General features: G+C 38.5%; 2 protein-coding genes across 5 annotated transcripts in view; one reads left to right on the top strand and one right to left on the bottom strand.

Moving 5' to 3' along the window:
* LOC307011908 (ral guanine nucleotide dissociation stimulator) overlaps positions 1-21,532 on the bottom strand; it is a 30,286-nt gene extending 8,754 nt beyond the window's left edge. Inside the window, exons 1-5 of one of the 3 annotated variants that reach the window (XM_079638001.1) lie at positions 21,338-21,532; positions 893-1,197; positions 734-808; positions 404-597; positions 191-315 (exon numbers count right to left, since the gene is read on the bottom strand). In XM_079638001.1, coding sequence (XP_079494127.1) covers positions 191-315; positions 404-597; positions 734-808; positions 893-1,197; positions 21,338-21,517 — 879 coding nt within the window. In that variant the 5' untranslated portion in view covers positions 21,518-21,532. Of the gene's footprint in view, positions 1-190; positions 316-403; positions 598-733; positions 809-892; positions 1,198-9,240; positions 9,552-18,649; positions 19,023-21,337 lie in introns of those variants that run through there. The other 2 variants (XM_079637999.1, XM_079638000.1) reach the window with 2 other exon arrangements.
* Positions 21,088-25,806, top strand: part of LOC307011909 (serine/threonine-protein kinase pim-3-like) — a 45,019-nt gene continuing 40,300 nt past the window's right edge. Inside the window, exons 1-3 of one of the 2 annotated variants that reach the window (XM_079638003.1) lie at positions 21,088-21,255; positions 21,341-21,488; positions 21,617-21,697. The gene's annotated coding sequence lies outside the window, so the exon portion shown is untranslated. Of the gene's footprint in view, positions 21,256-21,340; positions 21,489-21,616; positions 21,698-25,806 lie in introns of those variants that run through there. The other variant, XM_079638002.1, reaches the window with a different exon arrangement.

Below are 25,806 nucleotides of genomic sequence, written 5' to 3'. Positions count from 1 at the left end.
AAATAGAAAAGTATTTAATGACTTAGAAAAGTAATGAACTTTGTTCAAAGGTTGTGGTGCAGTACAGTCCTTATTCTTTCTTCAGTTTCCCTACTCCTTTGCAACCAACTTAACCTCTAACCTTGTCCCTACCAGCTCCCTACTTAGACTTTTGCCATTAAGACAGATTCACAAAATCTTGATGTCTTACCGCATCCATGACCGTTAACTGCTCAGCGACTAGGACAGGACTGAAGGACATGAAGTGTGAGGGGGAGAATTCATCCTCCAAGCTGCTCTCCTCTGGTGTGGCAAAGGGGCAGGTGCACATATCACCTAAAAAAGAATAAGAGAAGTTGTCACAGTCAGTTTGAAAGACCATTTTTCAGTTGTTCAGAGATTCAATCGTTTAGTGAAATTGTACCTTCGAGCTCAACCTCTGACTGTTGCCGTTGCTGGAAGTGTTCCAGCAGGTTATGGGCTCGTCTCTCCAGGTCCGATCCAGAGAAGTTGAGTTTCAAGTAGGATATGAGGCTCTGCAGGCATCCGTGGTCAGGAGGGCTCCAGAAATCCTCAGAATACTGATCCAACCATGCACCCAGGATAGATGAGACAGTACTGTCGAGCACATCAAATTAAAGTTGCACCCATGTTCAAATACAGATAAGCCGATTTTCATGTAATATGACAGATAAATATCGACTGATACCAGATATGCTAAAAATGGTTTCAGTTGAACGACATAAAGACTTACTTTTTAAGTTCTGTGTGGTCCTCTGAGGAGAGTTTTGGCTTGCCTGAGACTGGCTGGTCATGCAGTTTGGCATACCTAAGATAGATAACAATGCATTTTAGGTAATATTGAAGTGTATGATTTAATGTTTCCAAAATCACTGATTGATGACACATTTACCTGTTAAGCAGCAGGTCCAGCACTTGTTTGGTGGTGGCGAAAGCTCTGTATGTGCAGAGGAAAATAGTGACATATGTATAGTCCTTCCCTTTGAAGGCCAAAACCATGTACTCCACCAGTTTCTCCAGTGTGCCAGCCTTTATGGTCCGACCCTTGCAGGTCTCGTACAAACTGAGGGCGGAGTCTGTCTCCACGCCCAGCCATCGCTGACCCTTACTGGCCGTCTGGTGGAGTTGCACCTTTCGGAGCGTGATGGTATAGATGGCTCCGTCCTCGACCTCCTCTCCGATCTCCTGAACTGAGCTCTACAGATAAAGAAGGAAGAAGGGCTGAATATTCTGGTCCTTGTATCCTTATCAGACATTCTTATATTTTATATACATATCCTCTATTTGAATATATTTTAAAATGTACTTTATGCTTGTGATGGCAAAGCTGAATTTTCAGCAGCCATTACGCTAGTCTTCAGTGTCACATGATCCTTCAGAAATCATACTAATATGCTAATTTGGTGCTCAATACAAATTTCTTATTATCGTCAATGTTGAAAACAGTTGTGCTGCTTAATATTTTTGTGGAATTTTTTTCATGATTCTTTGATGAATAGAAAGTTCAGAAGAACTTTATTTTAAATATAAATCTTTTGTAACATTATAAATGTCTTTACTGTCACTTTTGATCAATTTAATGCACCCTTGCTGAAAAAAATCTTACCCCAAACTTTTGAACACTGGTGTACATAAGTTATATATAGGCCTATTTAATGAATAATATCACAAATCACAAAACCTTGTATCATCCAGACAGGGTCAGTTTTTTATATATATAATGGACAGCTTTTTGTACATTAACTTACACAGCTACTTACAAAATAAATGTATCAAAATAATGATTGATGATTTTGATATATAATATATATATATATTGAAATAATGATTTGAGTTGAAATTATTTTATTATGTGATCAGAAGAAGAAAAAACAGAGAAAATGTCAAATATCATTTTTTTCGGTTATTTTGCAAAAATATTTGACTGCAGAATGTGATTAACCAATCAGTATTCCAGAGAAATGAATAATGTAATAAGTCATTACAGAGGTAAACAGAGAGTCTAATATATAAGAGAAAAGATAACTGATTATTATCAAATAAGTGCTATTCTTCTCACTGCATTGTTTTGTGAATTTGCAAGGTCACTCAGTTATTATATATATAGCACAGCAAGAGCTTTAAGGGTGAGTCTAGGATTACTGCTCATTTAATTACTAAATAATCCACACACCGTCTTAACACCAAGTGCACAAGACCAAGAGTGTGGCTCTTTATCAGCCACTGTCACAAGGCTTACCCAGCCCTTTAACTCCACATCTTCAATGTGTGCACTAAGTAGTTAAGTTTCTCTGGCCGATAAGACAGAGATCTCAGACTGTATACTGACACCTATTGGCATGGATGTAGCATGATGCAAACGTTGGTCTCTAGTCTCATTGCAAGAATATGTGCCACCGGAGATTGATTTATTCAGCAACAATAGGTCTAAATTCTATCTTCAACCAACATAAGTTTGTCATAAATTATTATAAAAACATGTCTAAGAATATTACTGAATGGTTTAATTCCATAAGTATACACAGTGCTACATTGAGAAAGCCTGGAGAAAGGGGACAAACTCAAGTACTGTAACTGACGTCATTATGGAAAGTAAGAAAAGAGGGAACTCCCAGGGAACCTTGAGCTTTGCCTAAGGCAAAGAGCCAATGGTGTGGGATGTATCCTGTGTAAGTGTGGGTGTGAGTCAGTGCATGGTCATTTGAACAGCTTTCTCTGCAGGAGATTGGCTAAACAGATAACCAAACCTGAGCTCTCTGCTCAGACGTAGCTATGGTAACAAACACACAAACGCACACGCACGCCACATAACAGTTTCTTTCAAATATGGTTGCTGTGTTATTTTGGAAGTGCATCAATGGGCAAAAAAAAAAGGAACAAAGTCTCTTTCGCTTTCAAGCAATGTTGAAATGTTGCACAAAAATGTAAAACACACATTTGATGTCTGTATGCAAGACAATTTCCATCTGATGATCACAATGATGGTGATGGAGATCTTATATTATATTATATTATATTATATTATATTTGATCCAGCCAGGGTGGCCATTATATTATATTATAACATTACTATGCAATCTTATAAGGCTATATAAATATTAACTTGATGTGCGTAAATAAAATAAATAAATAAAAAAGGGGATGTAGACCACTTCACCAAAACAAGAAAGCAAAACAAAAAGTGAATCTACACACACATGGGAAGCCCCTTACTCTGTTGACATTAGTGGGCAGTAGAATCAACCACAGAGACCTGAACAAAAAAGGCCTGACAGAAGAGCACTAAAAGGGACCCTCTTTGATATCTGACATTTCAAAACAGAAACAGCACCTACATTCAGCTGTACTTTCTAAGGGAAAATCCACCTCAAAACTACAGGCCGCTAGGGAAATGTTTGTATGGTAAAAGAATATTGTTTTGCACTAATCACAGGCTTGCTCTTTGTTATGTTATGGTATAAGGTGATCAAAGTCACACAAAGACTATGACAGAATGCATTAAACAATTTTCTAACTCTGCTGTGAATCCCTCGACTGCCTCTGATCCACTAAAGCCACAGGGTTTCCTGTGAAAAGACAAAAAGTGCTGAAAAGTTACTGCGTAACAGCTTCCTTGACAGATGCATCCTTCACAAACAATTCTTGGAACACATGAAAACAATGCAGAATTCCTGCTGTCAAAATCAGGGAGGAGTTAAAATATGTTAGAGGACAAGCCCAATTACGTATCCTCTTTAACATATATTAACAATAACATTCTAAAACAAATCAAGAAAAACAAGATGTTAAAAATAGACGTAAATATCAACAATCCCTGATTGATTTGACATGACATAGACTGATTATTCACACAAGTCATTTTAATACACTCTGTCAAATTAAAATTAGTTTTAAAAGCGCATATTTTTTTAAATCCCAAACTGGCTGTTTTTGTGTGAACGTGCAACTCATGGCGTGAAATGCTGAAAAACACAGAGACCTGTCGCAATGGACAAAGGCCGTCTGATATCTGATGTGTTTACAGCTGAAAAATAGTGCATTTGAAATGCAAGACCACATTCTATACGCAGCTGTAAAAACAACGTGAGAAAGCAAACGAATGAGTTCAGATGAAAGGAATTTGAAGCAGCAGTGATCAATTTGCTTGTGCTCAGCGTCAGGTGTCCTCCTGTTGATCATTAATAAGCCTAGCTTCAAAAGGCTAACATTCATTCGTATTCTTCATAAGGTGTCATAACATTGTCTGAATACCTAAGCATGTTTGCTTTTATTGCCTTGGCTACGCATGACGCATAGCTGTGAAAAATATTGTCTCTGAGAATGATTTGATCTTGTAATATGATATTTATAAATGCCCTAAACAGAACACTGCTTAAGCCACTGTAAGCTGGGACCAAATCTCTTTTCTGTTATTAATGGCCAGAAGCAAAACAATGCTTATTTGTGTAATGAGAGTTATGGATTTGGGTTACGTTTCATATGTTCTCTCAAGATTCACGGTCCTGTACGATTATTAACCTAGAGGGAGATGGGATATGTCGAGCGAAGCTGCAGAGTGTGTATTTTGGCATTGCCCAGTAGGTTTTTCAGCACACTCGGTTACAGCACATTAAACCTCAGCTCGGAGTGATGGCCAGATTCACTGCTGCAAACATCTACAGTGGAAAAAAGGCAGAGGAAGGTTAAAAGGTGATTTCTCTTCTTATCCACCTCAATTTGGAAGTTTCCAGACTCTTCTTTTTTTCTATCATCCACTGACTTCTTTGGACTTCTAACCAGGCTTAGTGTTCAAAGTATGAGAGTGACACAAAATTACATGACAGTCGGCATTAAAAACTGCACTTTCTATTAATTTGAAATGGCAAGAAGCCTAACAAAATGAAAGAAGCTCCACTCTTCCCCAAATAGCAGCACAACTGTTTTCAACACTGACAATAATAAGGAATGTTTCTCAAGCAGCAAATCAGCATATTAGAATGATTTCTGAAGGATCATGTGACACTGAAGACTGGATGAATTGTGCAAAATTGGAGTAATTGGAGTAAAATGTAGCTTTGCCACCATGATATGAAACTTGAAAATTGTTATTTTAGATTGTAACAGTATTTCACATCATTTTACTGAGCATCGACTTTCTCCAAAACATTGGGTAAAACATCACTGAGCTGCAATCATTAACCTCCGATGAGCTTTTCTGTATTGTTTGCATACTGTGAATATTTTCAAATTGATAAATGACTTTATCAGTATTTTTCTGGTTTGAATGTTGTTAATAATAACTGGATGTTGCTGTCGCTATTTTGCCTTTGTTTTTGGTTGTGCCAAGGTTTTCATGAAATCTGCTCAAGCATTTTGGAATGAGATTAGCAGAACCAAGGAAGGAATTCTCCACTATAAGCCCTGGAGAAAGAATTACGCCCGAGTGCAGCCCAGAACTGCTGAGTGTGGTTGCCGTCCGGCTCCAGAATAGCGCAGATGTAGATATAAGGAATGTATGCATGGTGTTATTCTAAAAGCTGATCATTTCTGCATATTAAAGAATTGTATTTGTCTACATTCTACATGAAAAACCACAATCAATGTATGGTCATAAAAAATTGTTCCCACGTGTCTCATGACCAAAATTCATTGAGGTTGGGTGGCTTAATAAGACTTAGAATATGGTGCATTAGGATGGATAGCCTACATCAATTGTGCTTTTTGTTGTTGTTGTATATTAGAGTTGAACAGACAGGATATTGTTCAAAAAATTCTGACAAATACAAGACAAATACAATCTTCTCATCCAGGCCCTGGTCATATCTAGGCTTGATTACTGCAATGCTCTTCTGGCTGGACTTCCATCATGTGCAACTAAACCTCTACAAATTATCCAGAATGCTGCAGCCCGTCTTGTCTTCAACGAGCCCAAAAGGGCCCACGTGACTCCTTCGTTCATCTCTCTGCACTGGCTACCACTCGCATCAAGTTTGCACAGATCGACAGCTACCTCCTACTTTCACTCGCTCCTATGAGTCTACATCCCTACCAGAAGCCTATAATCATGGTACCAACACAGAGAGCCACAAAATCACTCTCCAGAACATTCTCATTCACGGTTCCATGCTGGTGGAATGATCTCCCCACCCTCATCCCGAATGCAGAATCCCTAACTACATTCAAAAGACAACTGAAAACTCATCTCTTCTGTGAACACTTAACATAAATAATTTTTTCTTATTCTACGCTGAGCAATGCCTGAACTTTGTATTTTGAGCACTTCTTGCGTTGTTTTTGCCTCTTCACGATGACTCGCTTGGTTTAGTCCTGTTGTAAATCGCTTTGGATAAATGTAAATTCACTTCATATCATCTTCCATAAAGTCACAATTTAGTTTTGTAAATATTTGACATTTTTGGTGAACGATTCGTTTAAAAACTCTATTCTATTCCATTCTATTTTGTTCAGTCACTTTTACACTTGGAAATATTCATTTGGCGGACCATTTATTCAAAGTGTTTTTACAGTGCATTTTTATCAGTGTGTGAACTGAACACATGACCTTGATAGCACCACTAGTTGAGCTGCTTTTCTACATGTAACCTAACACACTTGATATAACAGTGGTGTATTAAGTATTTGTATATTACACCTTAGACAATTGTTTAAATACATCAACGCTCACCTACGCATCATTGCCTCTTCACTCTGCCACTTTCCACTTTCCTGCCTCTCACATCCACTGTTCCTCCCTCTCAACCCTTTATTTCCATTCTAGAGTTCTTTCATGACAAAAGCGTCTCTGTATGTGTCAATGTGACCCCTGTCTGTTCTCCTCCTTAATCAAAGCTGAGCTCCGCTGTCCCCATTATGACGTTCTGAGTTCAATCTATCACACAAAGGCCTCTTTAAGAAGAATGGAGAATTCGTAAACAATTTTGACAAACACAGAACAATGACAAAAAGTAGTATAGCGATAACCGAGCGTTCCCAGTGCCCGAGTTTGGGCTCAGTAAGATTTTGTTTTGTTTTGATTAATACTTATATTCAGCAAAGGTGCATTAAATTGGTCAAAAGTGAGATTAAATACATTTAGAATATTACAAAAGATTTATATTCCAAATAAATGCTGTTCTTTAAGTTTATATTCATCAAAGACTCCTAAAAAAGTGTAAAGGTTTTCACAAAAATATTAAGCAGCACAACTATTTGCAACATTGATAATAATAAGAAATGTTTCTTGAGCAGCAAATCAGCATATTAGAATGATTTCTGAAGGATCATGTGACACTGAAGACTGGATCAATGATGCTGAAAATTCAGCTTTGCCATCACAGGAATAAATTACATTTTATATTATATTACAATAGAAAATAATTATTTAAATTGTAATAATATCTCAGTTTTACTGTCATTTTTGTTAAATACAGCTTTGGTGAGCATAAATATCATACTGATCCCAAACTTTGACAGGTAGTGTATGTAGTCGTCCGTTTATGACAATAACAAAGTATTAAAGTGCTCTTACACAAGATCTTACACAGCTTCCTTTGTGGCAGCTGTTACGTTAAGAGATTAGCTGATCTATGTACTGAGCCAATGATCCATTATACAAGGGTACGTCTACTTTTACATCCTGCTGTTTTGGTTTAGATCTTCAGGGATGATGTAACCAATTCTGAGCCCTTGCCAGGCCATATGCAGACTTGAATTACTTTAAAAGCAGAGATAAGTGCCTCCTTTTTTACAAGCCATCCCATAAAAGAAAGAGGATGAGAGAGAGCACAAGATAAGAGAGAGGGATGTATGGAAACATTATTCGACCATTGCAACTCCATCCATCACTCATGGTTACCAAAGGGCCAACTTTTTGGAGGTTTGGAGCTATACATGCCAACTATTTTCACATTAAAATGGATGAATAAGAAAATATGATTTCTTCAAAGGAGAAAGGAGAAAGGTTCTAGTGCTGCGCAGGGTGGAATGGGAGATTTAACCATCACTAATTGTGTAAAGAGAGCCGATTAGATTTAGTCCAGTGAAGGTTAGCAGCTGGTGACACACTGGAACCTTCTTTTTGTGCATTACTAGTTAAGCTGCAACATCGTAAACAAGTTTTGGTGTGAACTGCCGTTTAAGTCACAACAATGTGCTGTTGTATTAAAAGACAAGATAAAAAGGGGACATGCTGTTCACACACCATAGAGAGATATCTCATGTCTAGCATAACAGAATAGCAACCGTAAAATGCGTGACTGCCATGGTGATAAAATAATTGACTTGTCTTCAAAAATAACCTAACATTTTGCACTGGAGAGTTTAAGAAGACACGAATAGAAAATCAATTATGAAAGTCTTTCATCACATCTGGCAAGTTAATGCGCTGTCACGTATTATATAAGAGGTTCTCAAATATAATCATTTATTCTCAGCTGACATATCTGCACTATTGTGGGCAATCTCATCATAACAAACAGCCCCTGTTAAACTCTCAAAATAACATCGTATCAATAACATCTGATTGTATTAACCTTTCTTTCCATGTCCTTAGCTAAATCATCCTGAGGGGAGCCTGTGTTTTTATTTAACGCCTAAAGGGGACGTAAATCTCATCTGACTGTTTTATTTCCATGGCTCTTTTTGAAGAGAAGCAGAGAAGGGAAAGTTGGAGAAAAGGGGGAACGGCGTACTCTTGCCAAGATTATGGTGGAGACTCAGTTTTGGTTTACTTCATGTGGGCCTTCAAGCACAAAAGATTTGTGTAAATGCATTTATTCTGTCTTTTTGTGGAATATATATTGCTATATATGTGCCGCCTTTGCAGATGGCATAAGACTAATTCATACAAGACAAAGATAAATAGATAATAGACCCAAAACAATTTTCAACTGAGCAAAAAGTATTTGAAAGAGAGCAAAAGTATTTTAAAACGTTTACTCTAATCTCTTCTAGCTCAAAGTTTTCTATAAAAGAAAGAAACAATAGAAAAGTAGAACAAAACACTCATGACAGCTCAGCAACATATACATCAACACTATGCAAAAAATGCAAAGAAAACATGGGAAGAAACGTGAAAAAAACCTAACATGTCATTCATTTAAAAGCAAGAATACAGACACGATGTTAACATTAACAAAGCTAAATGAAATAACATTTACAAGGCTATAACTAGCTCAGTTTTTTTAATATATATATTTATAGGATTTATAACCTAAATTAAAGAATGTGATTTGAGCAATGACGTTTAAATCGTTGTATTACCTCCAGCATAGGCAGATCAGGGTCCAAATGCGTAAAACTATTTAAGACCACCGGACATCCATCTCCGGCAGCGATCTCCAGCTTCACCCCATCCCAAATGTTTTTAATTCTCCATGTGCTGGACTCAAACAGCTCATCCTGGGACGTCGGTTTGACACCCAGAGCGTCCGACTGCATCACCATAATGTAGACCATAACCGAAAGACTGTCACTGTTTACGATCTATTATTTTATAACAAACTTCATATTCTGCCATTCAGACTTCTGCTTTAGCAACGACTAGTGCTTGTCTGTATGGGTTCGGGACTTCGGGTGAAGTACAGAAGGGAATACCCTGCCTGAGCCGCTAGGCCCCGCCCCTTGCCGAGCGGAGCGGAGCGCGCGTGCGGCCCCGCCCTTTCTATGACTAATCGTGATGCCTGGTTCCGGGAAACTCTGTTGATAAAAATATCACTTCTAATCGCTTGATTATTACTCAACATGCCATAAATAGACGGGTGCAACTGTAATAATTATGTGGCATCAATTAAACTATCATATGATTAATTATCAAGCTTAGGTTTAAATGGGCATTTGTGTAGCCTATAAATAAGAGGATCTGCCCACGTATATCAAATTGAATAAAAACAACAACAATAATAATTATAAATATAGCTGCAAGCAGCAATCACCGGGGCCAAGCGCAAGCAAGACGACAAGACATGCCAAAGTGGCTGGGAGTGTGAGACCCACTGCAGCAAGGAGCAATTAAAGACATTTGAAGATGAATTTTGGCAAAATGGTTGAAAAATCACATACAATAACTAAAAATATGATTATCACTTTCGACCAATAGGTGGCGCAGTTACGAAACTGATGTGATGTGGTCAGAGTGAAGTGACAATGACACATACAAAGTTTGGTGTCAATATGTCAAGGCATTGCAGATATAAAGCCTGAATAGTCATTTTGGCATCATGCCTCAACTTTGCCACTGCGGTATACAAAAACGGTTTTGTCTATCGACACGAAATCCATAACTTTTACTCGGCACAGTCTGGAGATGACACGATCCGATTTTGGTGAAAATCGGACGTTCGGTCTAGGAGGAGTTCGAAAAAGTAGGTTTTAAAAGAAAATAAAGATGGCGGACAGGAACTTTGATTGACTATGACAAAATTGGTATCTATGTTTTCAGCATAACCCAAGGAATCTATTGAGATCAGTGTCATTACTATAGGCAAATTTATTCAAAAGTTATTAGCATTTTTGGAAATTTCATTATAACTTTTGACCAAAAGGTGGCGCTGTCTCATAAATTTTTGAGTACTTTTAGGGCGTTGTACTGATGACCCATACTGAGTTTCGTAACGATACGTTCATGCGTTCATAAAATACAGCATTTTACCACATAATTCAAAATGGCCGACAGCCAAAATGGCCGATATGGGAAAATTGGATATCAGTCGACTCAGCACGATGCCCTGAATCTAACGAGACCACTTTTGTGATTTTTGGACAAACCGTTCAGAAGTTATAAGCAAAAATATAAATTCTTCATATCTCCGGACCAGTAGGTGGCGCTGCGCCGAAACGCAGCATGTAGCCTCAGGTCATGCTTGTGATGACATGTACCAAATTTGGTCTGAATCCGATAAAGCGTTGTGGAGATACGGCCTTACGTCTGTTTTTGCAAGCGCTACGTAAAATTTATTTGCGCGGTATTCGAGAACCGTAATTCGAATCAACTTGAATTCCATAACTTTTTGTCGTCATGGTCGGGAGTTGATCTGGTTCAATTTTCGTGAAATTCGGAGCAACGGCCTAGGAGGAGTTCGAAAAAGTAGGTTTTTTGGAAAATTCAAAATGGCGGGAAAACTATTATGACGGAAAATGACGTCATAGGGTGCAATCGAATCGTCGTGAGCTCAGGAATCAGAGGAAAAAAGAATTTTGATTCTAGCCCTTACGGTTCAAAAGTTATCAGCATAGACATGAGTGAAACTTTGGACTGTTGGTGGCGCTAGAGGGAATGAGTTGGAGACACCAAAATTGGTGTATTTAATGTTGGGACTGTCCTCTATCAGAATGTCAAATAAAAATATAGCTGCAAGCAGCAATCACCGGGGCCAAGCGCAAGCAAGACGACAAGACATGCCAAAGTGGCTGGGAGTGTGAGACCCACTGCAGCAAGGAGCAATTAAAGACATTTGAAGATGAATTTTGGCAAAATGGTTGAAAAATCACATACAATAACTAAAAATATGATTATCACTTTCGACCAATAGGTGGCGCAGTTACGAAACTGATGTGATGTGGTCAGAGTGAAGTGACAATGACACATACAAAGTTTGGTGTCAATATGTCAAGGCATTGCAGATATAAAGCCTGAATAGTCATTTTGGCATCATGCCTCAACTTTGCCACTGCGGTATACGAAAACGGTTTTGTCTATCGACACGAAATCCATAACTTTTACTCGGCACAGTCTGGAGATGACACGATCCGATTTTGGTGAAAATCGGACGTTCGGTCTAGGAGGAGTTCGAAAAAGTAGGTTTTAAAAGAAAATAAAGATGGCGGACAGGAAGTTTGGCTGACTATGGCAAAATTGGTATCTATGTTTTCAGCATGACCCAAGGAATCTATTGAGATCAGTGTCATTACTATAGGCAAATTTATTCAAAAGTTATTAGCATTTTTGGAAATTTCATTATAACTTTTGACCAAAAGGTGGCGCTGTCTCATAATCTTTTGAGTACCTTTAGGGCTTTGTACTGATGACCCATACTGAGTTTCGTAACGATACGTTCATGCGTTCATAAAATACAGCATTTTAGCACATAATTCAAAATGGCCGACAGCCAAAATGGCCGATATGGAAAAATTGGATATCAGTCAACTCAACATGACGCCCTGAATCTATCGAGACCACTTTTGTGATTTTTGGACAAACCGTTCAGAAGTTATAAGCAAAAATAGCCTTTTTTCATATCTCCAGACCAGTAGGTGGCGCTGCGCCGAAACGCAGCATGTAGCCTCAGGTCATGCTTGTGATGACATGTAGGAAGTTTGGTTTGAATACGATTAAGCGATGCGGAGATACAGCCTTATGTCTGTTTTCGCAAGCGCTACGTAAAATTTGTTTGCGCGTTTATCGAAAACGGTTTGACGAATCAACTTGAATTCCATAACTTTTTGTCCCCACAGCCTGAAGATGATCTGGTGCAATTTTGGTGCAAATCGGACAAACCGTCTAGGACGAGTTCGCAAAAGAAGGTTTTTTGGACAATTCAAAATGGCGGCCATATTTTTATGACGGAAAATGACGTCATAGGGTCCAGTCGAATCGTCGTGAGCTCAGGAATCAGAGGAAAAAAGAATTTTGTTGATAGGCCTTACGGTTTAAAAGTTATTAGCATAATATAAGTGAAACTTTGGACAGGTGGTGGCGCTAGAGGGAATGAGTTAGAGACACCAAAATTGGTGCAATTACTGTTGGGAATGTCCTCTATCAGAATGTCAAACCGGAACAACTTTCCCGCATACGCTTCTATGGGCTGCCATAGACGCCCAGTCGGAAGAAGCAGAATAATAATAATAATAATTAAAGCTGCAAGCAGCATTTGTCGGTGTTCAAGCTTTTAAGGCCTTTAAGGCCTTTAAGCACATTAACGTTAAAAGACATTAAGATTTATTTAGCAAGCATTTAATCACTGACATCATAGATGGAAAAACACCATTTACAGCCAATACAGGCAATTTACCATAGGAAATATATGGTTTAAAAGCTTTTTAACTGTTATAGCGCCACCTATGGTCCGATCTCCATAAAATTTTGCATGCTTGTTAATGATGTTATTGCACATATGCTCACCAATTTTTGTGAAGTTTTGAGTTTTTATTTAGGATTTATAGGCTTTTGAGTGTATTTTGACACTCCCCTTTTCTTAAATTACCCTCTTATAGCCATCCAAATGCAAAAGTTCAACTTTTTTTAATAATTATTGATCTAGAGAGTCCAGAGAATTGTTCTAGACTGGTCTGGTTCCGATCGGGCGAAAAACCAGGGACTAGTTCGCAAAAGTAGGTTTTTAACGTAATTGCGTATAATTAATGAACAATTCAATTGACAGCATTAGTTCTAGAGGCAAAGTTGTTCAGCATGAGGAGATCTATCAAATGATATGTATATTTTGACGATATTTGTAACACCACGTGATTACAGAGCCGTAAAACTCGTTAGCGCCAACTAGTGGCCGATTTCTTTCAAAACTCTTACAGACCTTTAGGGCCATGAGTTGAACATGGCCATCGAGTTTCGTTACGATTGGCCTCCGTTAACCATGTCTAATGGGTGCTTAAACTTCATTGGCCAATGGCGGCCATTTTTTTTTTAGATACGCCAATATCCTTCTAGACATAGATGGCCCCTTGGGCCAAGACACTGCATACCAAATTTTAAGTCAATCGGACAAACGGTCAGGTGTTTATACGTTTTTTCTGTGTTATAGCGCCACCATGTGGCCAATCGACGCGGTTTTTTTATCGTGACCTCAAATTGACCTCCTACACATGTGTACCAAGTTTGGTGAAGTTATCTCATTTACTACTTGAGTTATAGGCGTTTTAGTAATATAGGCTCCGCCTACAACGTTAATTTTACGCCCCCTAGCGACCGTTAATCGATAATTGAACTTTTTTTCAATAATTATTGATTATCAGACTCCAGAGAACATTTCTGCATTAGTTTGGTTCCGATCAGGCGAAAAACCAGGGACTAGTTTGCAAAAGTAGGTTTTTGACAAAATTCAAAATGGCGGAAAATCTATCATGGCGGAAATTAAATCGGAGATATACGTTTTTTACGTCAGGTGGTCAGCTTTCCAATGATATAAGACACTTGAGTCTACAACATACGGTCTAGGAGTTATGACCAGTTTCGCGCAATTGATCGCTATAGCGCCACCTATGGGCCAATTGGGGTCATAATTTGATAACCTCTCCTCGATTTTTGTACTACCATATGGCAAAGTTTCAAAGCTCTAGCTCTTACGGTTTGGGCTGCACGATGCGTTTTACGGCAGAATAATAATAATAATAATAATAATTAAAGCTGCAAGCAGCATTTGTCGGTGTTCAAGCTTTTAACGCCTTTAGGGCCTTTAAACACATTAACGTTAAAAGACATTAAGATTTATTTAGCAAGCATTTAACCACTGACATCATAGATGGAAAAACACCATTTACAGACAATACAGGCAATTTACCATAGGAAATATATGGTTTAAAAGCTTTTTAACTGTTATAGCGCCACCTATGGTCCGATCTCCATAAAATTGTGCATGCTTGTTAATGATGTTATTGCACATATGCTCACCAATTTTTGTGAAGTTTTGACTTTTTATTTAGGATTTATAGGCTTTTGAGTGTATTTTGACACGCCCCTTTTCTTAAATTACCCTCTTATAGCCATCCAAATGCAAAAGTTCAACTTTTTTTAATAATTATTGATCTAGAGAGTCCAGAGAATTGTTCTAGACTGGTCTGGTTCCGATCGGGCGAAAAACCAGGGACTAGTTCGCAAAAGTAGGTTAATAACGTAATTGCGTATAATTAATGAACAATTCAATTGACAGCATTAGTTCTAGAGGCAAAGTTGTTCAGCATGAGGAGATCTATCAAATGATATGCATATTCTGACGATATTTGTAACACCACGTGATTACAGAGCCGTAAAACTCGTTAGCGCCAACTAGTGGCCGATTTCTTTCAAAACTCTTACAGACCTTTAGGGCCATGAGTTGAACATGGCCATCGAGTTTCGTTACGATTGGCCTCCGTTAACCATGTCTAATGGGTGCTTAAACTTCATTGGCCAATGGCGGCCATTTTTTTTTTAGATACGCCAATATCCTTCTAGACATAGATGGCCCCTTGGGCCAAAGCACTGCATACCAAATTTTAAGTCAATCGGACAAACGGTCAGGTGTTTATACGTTTTTTCTGTGTTATAGCGCCACCATGTGGCCAATCGACGCGGTTTTTTTATCGTGACCTCAAATTGACCTCCTACACATGTGTACCAAGTTTGGTGAAGTTATCTCATTTACTACTTGAGTTAGAGGCGTTTTAGTAATATAGGCTCCGCCTACAACGTTAATTTTACGCCCCCTAGCGACCGTTAATCGATAATTGAACTTTTTTTCAATAATTATTGATTATCAGACTCCAGAGAACATTTCTGCATTGGTTTGGTTCCGATCGGGCGAAAAACCAGGGACTAGTTCGCAAAAGTAGGTTTTTGACAAAATTCAAAATGGCGGAAAATCTATCATGGCGGAAATTAAATCGGAGATATACGTTTTTTACGTCAGGTGGTCAGCTTTCCAATGATATAAGACACTTGAGTCTACGACATACGGTCTAGGAGTTATGACCAGTTTCGCGCAATTGATTGCTATAGCGCCACCTATAGGCCAATCTGGCTCATAATTTGATAACCTCTCCTCGATTTTTGTACTACCATATGGCAAAGTTTCAAGTCTCCAGCACTTACGGTTTGGGCTGCACGATGCGTTTTACAGGAGAATAATAATAATAATAATAATAATAAAAATCAGTACAATTACAATAGGTTTTCAGCACTTCGTGCTTGAACACCTAAAAATCAGTACAATTACAATAGGTTTTCAGCACTTCGTGCTTGAACACCTAATAATAATAATAAGAACCGGAACGAAAACAATAGGTGCCTCCGCACTTTCAGTGCTTGGCCCCTAATCAACTTTCCCGCAAGCGGTTCATAGGGCTGCCATAGACTTCAATGGCGGAAGAAGAAGAAGAAGAAACGGAAGAATAATAATAATAAGAACGCCAACAAAAACAATAGGTGCCTCCGCACTTTCAGTGCTTGGCCCCTAATAAGTGCATTTAACTCTTCTATTGTCTCTATATCATTTTTGACTAATTTTATTTAAGAAATACACAATAGGCCACATTTCACATAACTTTTGGAATTGTGAACCAGCCAGGCTTTGTGACACTGTTTCTAAACAAAACAATAAAAACACTTAAATAACATGTGGACTTTCAGTACATTGTACAGCTTTGGTTTGTCAGTAAATCTATTAATGAAATTTGACAAATAATAATAACTATAATAAACCAGGCCCGCTTATTAACACATTTTTAATGCTCTTCCTGATCCATACTTTTTAAGACAGCCATCTGTATATGAATAACCTAAATTTGTATATGAATCTGTAAATCATTATGAATAACCTGTTTCAACCTTAAAATAAGTGTTTAGCTACTAGCCTAGTTACCACAAAAATACACAACCTTACCCAAGCATGATCTACCAGGATCTTACCAACGCCATGACCCTGACTTTAATGCATACTAATAGCGCCCTCTGTTGGAAAATACTGGTAACTTACTCTTCGGGCATGACTGCAACAATGACGCAAAGCAGGAAACTCAAACTCTCCAGAGGAATTGTGTTTTGCGAGAAAGAGAAGCAGCTGTGCACCTGGTGTTTTCCCAAATTCCCATACTAAATTTTCATAACCATTATGATGATATTGTGAAATCTGACAAGACAGACAGCTGTTTGAAACGCATACTCTGTGCTTTAGGAGCTGTGGAGAGGCTTTTTAAATATTGAAATCAGCACTGAAATCATTTTTTGTGAATTAAAAAATAAAAAAATATATAAAATAGATTGAATGATTTTCACTCACATTAAGAACCCAGAGAGACTAATTAATGTCAATTACATATAGGCCTATATATATACATACATATTTTTTTGTTTTGTTTAAGTGTGATATTTCACAAAATGACTGTATTCTAATATATCGTATTATTAATCAATGGACACATTAGATTTCAAAAGATTGGTACAATTATTTTATTTTTTATTTTTGTGGGGATAGTCTCTTATGCTCACCATGCCTGATTTTTATTGGATCAAAAATACAGTTAAAACAGTAATATTGTGAAATATTACAGTTTAAAATAACAGTTTTATATTTTAATATTTTATTATTTATTCCTGTGATGGCAAAGCTGCATTTTCCAGCATCATTACTCCAGTCTTCAGTGTCACACAATCCTTCAGAAATCATTATAATATATTTGATGCACAATATATATATCTCACTATATATCTTTAACATCTCTGTTAAAGAAAAATGGAAAAATGGCATGGACATTTAGGCCCATGTATATAACAGAGATGACCCATGGCACCAAAAGTTTGGGATTGCTGCATGTATACTTAGGCTAAGGCTATCTCTGCCGCAGCTGGAACTCAATTGCACAACCACTATTTGCACTGCTCTCTGCTGAGATTGATAGACAACAGCTTGTTGTTCTCTTTCAGCACCAGCATGGTTTATAATTCTTTGGAGAAGCTTCATTTGATCACTTTTGTTCTTTTTCCCAGACACACAGTCAAAAACCAGTGATTATAGGATCTAGAAGAACTTTTCCATACTCCTTTCTATCAGGAATCAAGGCCATCAGAGTTCTCACATAAATGTTAGCAAACAATGTTCACCCTGAACCCAGTCTCCTCTCAAACCTGCGTCAACCTGAGAAAGAACACTTGTACTTTGAGAGTACACAATATCAAATGGGGACAAATGTAATGAGCCTGCAAACAAGTTATCTTGTATATGCTATATTTCTTTCTCTTGTTTGCATACTCATCATTTCAATCTGATACACAACAACCCAGTGTAACCTTGTCAAGGGAAAGCAATCAATATATATTTTTGTAGGTGCTTACAACTCCAAAAAGATTTAATCTTATACAATTCTGAGTGATTAGTTGGAATGTGTTGAACATTTTACGCTTTCTTTCTTTCTTTCTTTCTTTCTTTCTTTCTTTCTTTCTTTCTTTCTTTCTTTCTTTCTTTCTTTCTTTCTTTCTTTCTTTCTTTCTTTCTTTCTTTCTTTCTTTCTTTCTTTCGTCAAAATAAAGGAAGACCCAGAAGAGGATAAGGTACACATTTCTCAGCCTGTGGAAAGCACCTGAAAGATACTATCACAGCCAAGAACGGTTTAAAAGGTGCAGGAAGCAACTTGTCACTCATTGGTATCCATTCACACCCATACACAAACACTACCGCCTTAAAGACATGTCAAACTCTAGCACCGATTTCAACATATTTCTATAGGAGCAGCCCACTAACTTCCAATGAAATCTGCATGCTCCGGAAACTGATTTTGAATATTTTTCTATAATGCCTTTTTCTGTAATCCATTAGTCAACCAATTACACTACAGACGACATTAAATATGAATAAACAATGTAATCATAAAACATTTATTTTGACTATATTAATAGAATACGATCAGCTGATAACTAGTTAATATAAATTTGCAGACTATTAGAGAAGAAATAAGTAGTTCTTCTTACCTGTTTTCTTTCCTCTAAACCTTCCAAATCACAGAACAGATCATCATTCACGTACACACAACCAAAGCCACACCAGCGTATCAGTTGAACAAGTTGATCAATTCTGTCTTTCCAGCACATCACCTTCCCGAATGAGTCTTTGTACCATAAACTGCAAGGGATCCTCGATCTTGTGACAGACACGAAGCGCAAAATTCTCTTTCCCCATTCGCTGACCCCAAAACACTGGCCCTGTCCGACACGTGTGGACTCAAACAGCTGTATCAATATGCAGGGAACACGGTAACACAACTCTCTCACTGAAATCCACAACATCTACAGTTTTTCTCATAAGCTCTTCTAACACCTTCAAGGCTACCAATGAATGATTTGTAATGCACAAGCCTCCGGGAATTTAAAAAGAATTCCCGCACAAAACAGAAACTGCAAGTGAAGCAATCAAACAAAACTAAAAACCTGATCGACAACTTTTTTGTTCCAACATGATCAAACCAATGAAGGAGCAAATGTTCACATGGTGTACAAACCACGTATTACCCTGCATTGTTATCCTTCTATAATCCTTATATTTCTTTTTTTAATAGAGTGTTGGTAAAATCAGGTTTTATATCCTTGTGGGTGCGCTTGGTCTCAACAATCTGGGCAAAACACATTCTGTTAACTATAACTGTCTGATAGTTCTGTAATCTGATAGGCTGATTACTTCCAGGAGTAAAAACATAGTTAAAGTATGATTTTTTTAAAACAAAGTCAAGGTACGAGATTGATAAGAAACAATGAAACACAAAATAATCACTGGATTTGACTGTTTTTCAGGTTTAGTGACATTTCATTTTTGAAAGATATTCAGAGTTTTTAGGTGTTTAATAGCAAGACAACTAGATTTCCACTGTTCATTCAATTATGTAGGCCTATATGAAATATTATATACTTATAGTCTGTATACTTTATTTAGTTTTTCTGTACAATGATTTGCGGATACTGCCATGCCATTATTTAAATGTGCAGTTCTTGGCTAGAATAAGATGCAGTATGGATCGTCAAAGGTCTGGCTGTGTGAGACTAGACAAAACCTGACCCACAAACACAGACCACAGGTGGATACTGAAGTTCAAGAGGAAATGCATTGTCAATGCATGTCTGCTTAAAACAATAATGTTGTTATAACAGGCCAGTGTGAAACAGCTCTCAATATGGAAGTGCAATCTGACAACAGCTTTAAGTATTGAAGACACCTACCTTCTTTTCAAAAATAGGTCAAAAACTTAATTCACTGACCTAATGTAGGCCTAGTATGTAAACCCCTGATTCTTTTTCACAGAGAGAGCTCACATACTTTCCTTTCTTGAGTGCCACAGAAACACCATTCTGTGGCTCAATTTATTACCCTGCTTTATTCTCTGGAGCTCAATTACAATTCTAAGGCGCTTTGACACTCAGAACTTGGCATTTAAAAGTGCTTTCTCCTCACGGCTGAGGCCAAAAGAGAAACTATATCAAAAGCCCCGTCCAGTCAGTGAGAACAGACAGTCACTGGCTGAGACACGGATACAAGCCGATCCGATACCACTGTTGCCAAACATCACTGCTGGAAATATTTTGATCATTAATAAAATGTGCAAAGTTCTTAGAAATGTACTCTGTATTCATGTTGGTTTCAGTTGGTTTCATATTTTTTTACAAGCATCATGGCTTATTAATTCAAAAATGATCAAATATAATGACTAATGTATTACGACTAATTATCCCATATTTTAAGAGACTTTTTGACCTTGACTCACAGCCATGGTGGTCTACAGGGGTCCTCTCTATGACAGAGGTTTGGCAGACAAAGTTTTAAAAATATATAATAATAAGCAGTAAAGCAGTTTTGTTTTTATAATATATTTTATTCCTACGAAATAATAATAAAATATGCCTAATAAGGTTTTGTTTTCAAGAGTTTCAGAAGTATTTCAGAATTTACAGTTGGATCACCCAAACATTATTTTACTTTCAGTCCTCCAAAAATTATAGAAATTAAAAAACATGCCCAAGAGGTGTATGCAAAGACACTGCAGAATGAACTGCACGTTTAACATATTTTTGAATAAATGAATATTAACCCATTTCATTAACAATTATTCAAACAGATCCAAAACAAAAGCCACATGACCAATAGTGATTCACATTCATTTCAAGATGACTCATTAAACTTGAAGCAGTTGCAGTGCAGCACTGAAGTGAAGCATGTAATATGAAATAAAGGAAGCCTCTGTAACTAGACACACATGCAGAAGTGCTGACACATAAAAACATCTGCTACTTAGCAAAAGTAGCACATTTCCCTTGAACATCTCTGTCCGAAATGTGCCACTGACATTTAAAAAAAGAAAACGCCATATAGCCACGGGCAGCATAGCAACAACATCCTGTTCCGCATGCCAAAAGAAGAACTCACTACTGAGCGTAAGACGAACTCCAGACGCCGTTATCGATTAGTTGTAACCCGTTTAATGAGAAGGAACAGTGTGAACTGAGGAGAATAGAGGAATAGAGGACCGTCAGTTAAAGTCCTCACTGGCTCTAAGCCAACATGCCCGAAAACAGAAGAATACAGCCAAAGGGTGAGTACAACTAAATGAAAACACATGCACATGAACTCGCACCAGGTGAATCAGAACGAAACGACTGCAGTCTCTCTCTTACCAGATCATCCAGGATGGAGACAGGAAAATCAAACATGCACATCTTCACAGGCTGAGCGAGGGCTTTATGCAGACTGAACAGAGACTTGGGCTCCATCTTCCCCGATGGAGAGAGTGCAGGCTGCTGTCCAGGCGCCTGCTTCATATTAGGGGTATGCTGCTCCCCCTCGTCCGCTCTCATTGATACACAACTCCCTCCCTCCCTCTCTCCCTTTCAATCGTTCCCTTTCCAGAGTGAGTGCCTGTTCACTCTCGCTCTCTCTGTGTTTCTCTGTACTAGTTTACATGCAGCACAAAAAGGAACTTGCTGCCGCTGTCACTAACACTCTGTTGCCATCTACTTCTCTCGCCTCAGAAGACGGTAAGAAATCTGAAGAACTCGACCTCCTCCCAGTGCTTCCTTTTCCACATTGTCTCTCCTTCAAACAATCTCCTGCATGTAAACACCCACACCCATACACGCGACGTAGGTATGCAGGTACATCTCGGTTTAAAATGCAGTGTGTCTCTCTCTCTGTGTCTTTCCCTCCCTCTCAAGCCAGCTGTGCATCACATTCAGTCTACGGCTATCGCTCACACTCCCGTTTTCCAGCTCAGGAAGATCTAGGAGAGTTTGGCCGGGTGTTTTTCTGCCTTCTGCTGTGCTTTTCCCCAGGCGTGCCCCTCCGAGACCTTCTGTTTGTGTATCTGAGAGCGCTTCGGCAGTGGAAAAGTGCTCTCATGTGCTCTGTCCATTTTGCACGAGCAACAACAAAAAAAGTGTCCAGGCAGACAGAGTGTGTTCTCGCTCGCGTGACCAGTCTGCCCAGTGACCTGTGCAGCTGGGAGTCTGAATCCTTCAACACACACACACACACACACACACACACACACACACACACACACACACACACACACACACACACACACACACACACACACACACACACACACACACACACACACACACACACACACACACCCATTAAAGAGTTGAAAAAAATTGCAATGCACTATCATTAAATCTAGGTCACAAAGCTTTTCGTCCAAAAGATCTGTCCTACACTAACACAGCCTTAATGGTAACAGAATATGAGACATTTCTCTTCTGGTCTGAGTGAGTTAGGGTATGCGCACAAATACATTATGCTGGAACTGTTCGTGTAAGGCATAAGCAACAGGATGAAAACGCATAAACCCGAACAGCACACGGTTCAATACCAGAGGGTTGCATGTGATGATTATCTAACGGCATACATAGTTGAGGACCACGGGGAGGTGGCACTCTATTATGAAAGCACAGACTGTGGGAACTGTTTTGAAATGCAGAGGATATCCTACGCAGCCATAGAACGATGTGGTTGCCATGGAGACAGCAAACGCTCAACCTTTGAAAAGAGATGCCTAGAGGAACTGCAATAAAGCCCACAGAGACGGTATGCCTGACTTATTTGCACAAGAGCACCGTACCTCACCACAACGATGTGTGCACAAAAGCAGTTTCTATTTAAAATATGTCTCCGATACCCTTTCAGTTGCATTCTGTAGTCTGCGTGACATTTCAAATTCAGTCAGAATATGCACTAACATGTCTTGCCTATTTGCCTCATTCCATTCACGTCCAGACATGTGCAAGTTCTTGAGAACAACTTGGATGCTGAAAAACTACTTCTTTCGTATGGTGGCGTCACCGGTTCAAAGACTCATTTACTGGATAGAGACAGACCAAGGAAATGTAAAACATTTTTAAATGTTAAAACAATACTGAATTTTATACAATAGTTCATGGGGCCCTTTTAAAAGAAATTAATACTTATATTCAGCAAGGATGCATAAAATTGATTTAGTATCAATAAAGAATCATGATCTGTTCTTCTGTATTCTATATTCACCAAATAATCCTGATCAAATCCGCATTATAATGATTTCTAAAGGATCATGTGACTGTTTAAAATATATTAAAATAGAAAACAGTTATTATAAATAGTGATAATATTTAACAATATCAATAAATTCAGCCCCGGTGAGCACAAGAGACTTTCAAAAACATTTTAGAGGGCACAAACTTTTGAACAGAAGACGTGTAAAATACTGTTCAATATGAATGAACTACAAAATCTGTAACTCAAGCCAATGATCATGGTGTCAATATATTGTGCTGTTTGTGCATATTTATATGTTGTATGATGCTTGCAAATCAATTAAAAACAGATTGAAAAGTTTGTAGACAAACTTTAAAGTTTATATAACTTTATAGTATTTAAAATTTTCTCATAAAAAATTAGTAAGATCACTAAATCTAAATTTCTGGACCCACTGCATTACAGTTGCAGACCCCCTTTTATGGACCCCTGCTTAAAAATAATAATAAAAAAACTCTCTCTAACTAAAAGAACTGTGTGTTGGGTAGAACGAGAGGTAACCGAACGGAAGCACAGCTTCTGTCTGAACACCCTCAGAGATCCAACTCCACACAAAGGCAGGACAGGGTGGTGTTGGAGAGGAACTGTTGGAGCCGTTCGCTTTAATGTTCCACTCGGCCTTGGGACACTGGCAACAAAAAGGTTACACGTAGATGGGAAACTTCTCTGTCAAGATACATTTTCCAAGGGCTGTACCTTAACAACCACATGTTTACGCAGACTGTTCCAGCAGCATGAAATGCAGAATGGTTCTGTTCAAATATATAATTTCTAGACATCCAAAAGGTTACAGCCAAAAGTCTTGCAAGATAAATCTGTCATGTGGCACTACAACAAATATTATGCCATTGGCAATAGCTGTAACTATTAGTACCTCTTACTGTAAGACCAGTGAGACATGCAGTGACATGACACACATCCTATTGCCAAAGAGGATGCCACAAGAATTCTGCATCCTCTTTATTGTGTAATGACACATCGATTATAACATGCTGTAAACAACTGTCTGCACATTCTTAAAAGCTTTTCCTTTGTTTATAACATCAGTTGAACAATGCTGTGTCCCCCCTTTTCTGACGCAGTACACTTTCCTTTTGCAAGTTTCCATATCAGAACACACACAAACAGAATGAGGAATCAGAGTGATTGAGAAATAGAAAAAGGGGAGTGAAAGTGGTCCTGACATGTGACGTATTCTTCAAAATCGATAATTTGTAGGTGAATATCCTGAAAAGAACTGTTCAAAATTGTTACTATGCCTGCGGGTCAAAGTCTTGGTTGGTTAGCATGGCCTAGTTAATCCCTGCTGGTAGATGCTGTAACTATTCACATATTAATGTCTGGGTAGATTAAGCAAACAATCAGTTGTAGTAATCAATGTGTTGGATGCAGGAGAAATGGGCATGAATAAAGATCTGAGCGACTTTTAAAAGGGCCAAATTGTTATGGGAAGGCGACTGGGTCAGAGTATCTCTGAAACGGCAAGGTTTGAGAATTTACCAACAGTGGTCCGAGAGGGACAAACTACAAGTCACACAAATTGTAATGATGGTTATGGGAGGATTGTCACAACACAGATCTCACTCTGCTGCATATGAGGCTGCGTAGCCACAGACCAGAGTGCATGACCCCTGACCCCTGAGATTACTTTTTCTTTCTTTCTTGTTTTACGACGGATGGCATCCAGCTTATTGGTGCATTACCGCCACCTTCTGCTCCGAAATGTGGATCAGATAATAGGTTCACATTCTATATTCCTTAGCTTCTCCTCGACCACTAATACATACATATTAGGGGTGGAATGGTACACAGAAGTCACGGTTCGGTTCATACCTCGGTTCAGACATCACGGTTCGGTACGAGTTCGGTACAATGCAGGGAAAAGCAAAACAAAAATGCAGAAGGCAATTTTTTTTATTGTGCATGTTTTAGGCTGTACTACCACCTGTCATACAGTCTCTCCCCTGAGTTAGCTGCAACAGCCTGTCCTTAAGTGTGTAAAGTAAGATGTAAACAATAAGTAGCCTGCCCCACATCATCTCCAGACTCCATCTGTAACTTGTAAACAAAATAAGACAATCAGCCATAAAACTGAAAATACAGCATATCTTATTTATGTGCAGAGGCACGAGCGCGAAGGTGCGCGCCGCAAAAATGTCATCATTGCGGATGCAGGCGAAAGTATAAACCTAGTTTAAGACGGGGCTATAGATTAGGTGTCCATAAAGAACCTGCGTATCTAACAGTAGTTCCGCATTACATTCATTATTTATTTTTATACCGTGTATTCTCCGTGTAAATCCACGCACCGAACCGTGACACGTACCGTTTCGGTTCAATACGAATACATGTAGGCCTACTTTCCCTAATATTTACTCACTCACTCACTCACTCACTTTCCACAATTTATGCCTGTGCGATACCTCGAGTTGTCATAGACGCGGCGCTGCGCTTCTCGGTGTGCGATACCTCGAGTTGTCATAGACGCGGCGCTGCGCTTCTCGGTGTGCGATACCTCGAGTTGTCATAGATGCGGCGCTGCGCTTCCCAGTGTGCGATACTTTTAGTT

This window comes from Phoxinus phoxinus (genome assembly GCF_949152265.1).
Source record: "Phoxinus phoxinus genome assembly, chromosome: 15".
Classification (NCBI taxonomy): Eukaryota; Metazoa; Chordata; class Actinopteri; order Cypriniformes; family Leuciscidae; genus Phoxinus; species Phoxinus phoxinus.
This window is presented reverse-complemented; position numbering and strand designations above follow the sequence as displayed.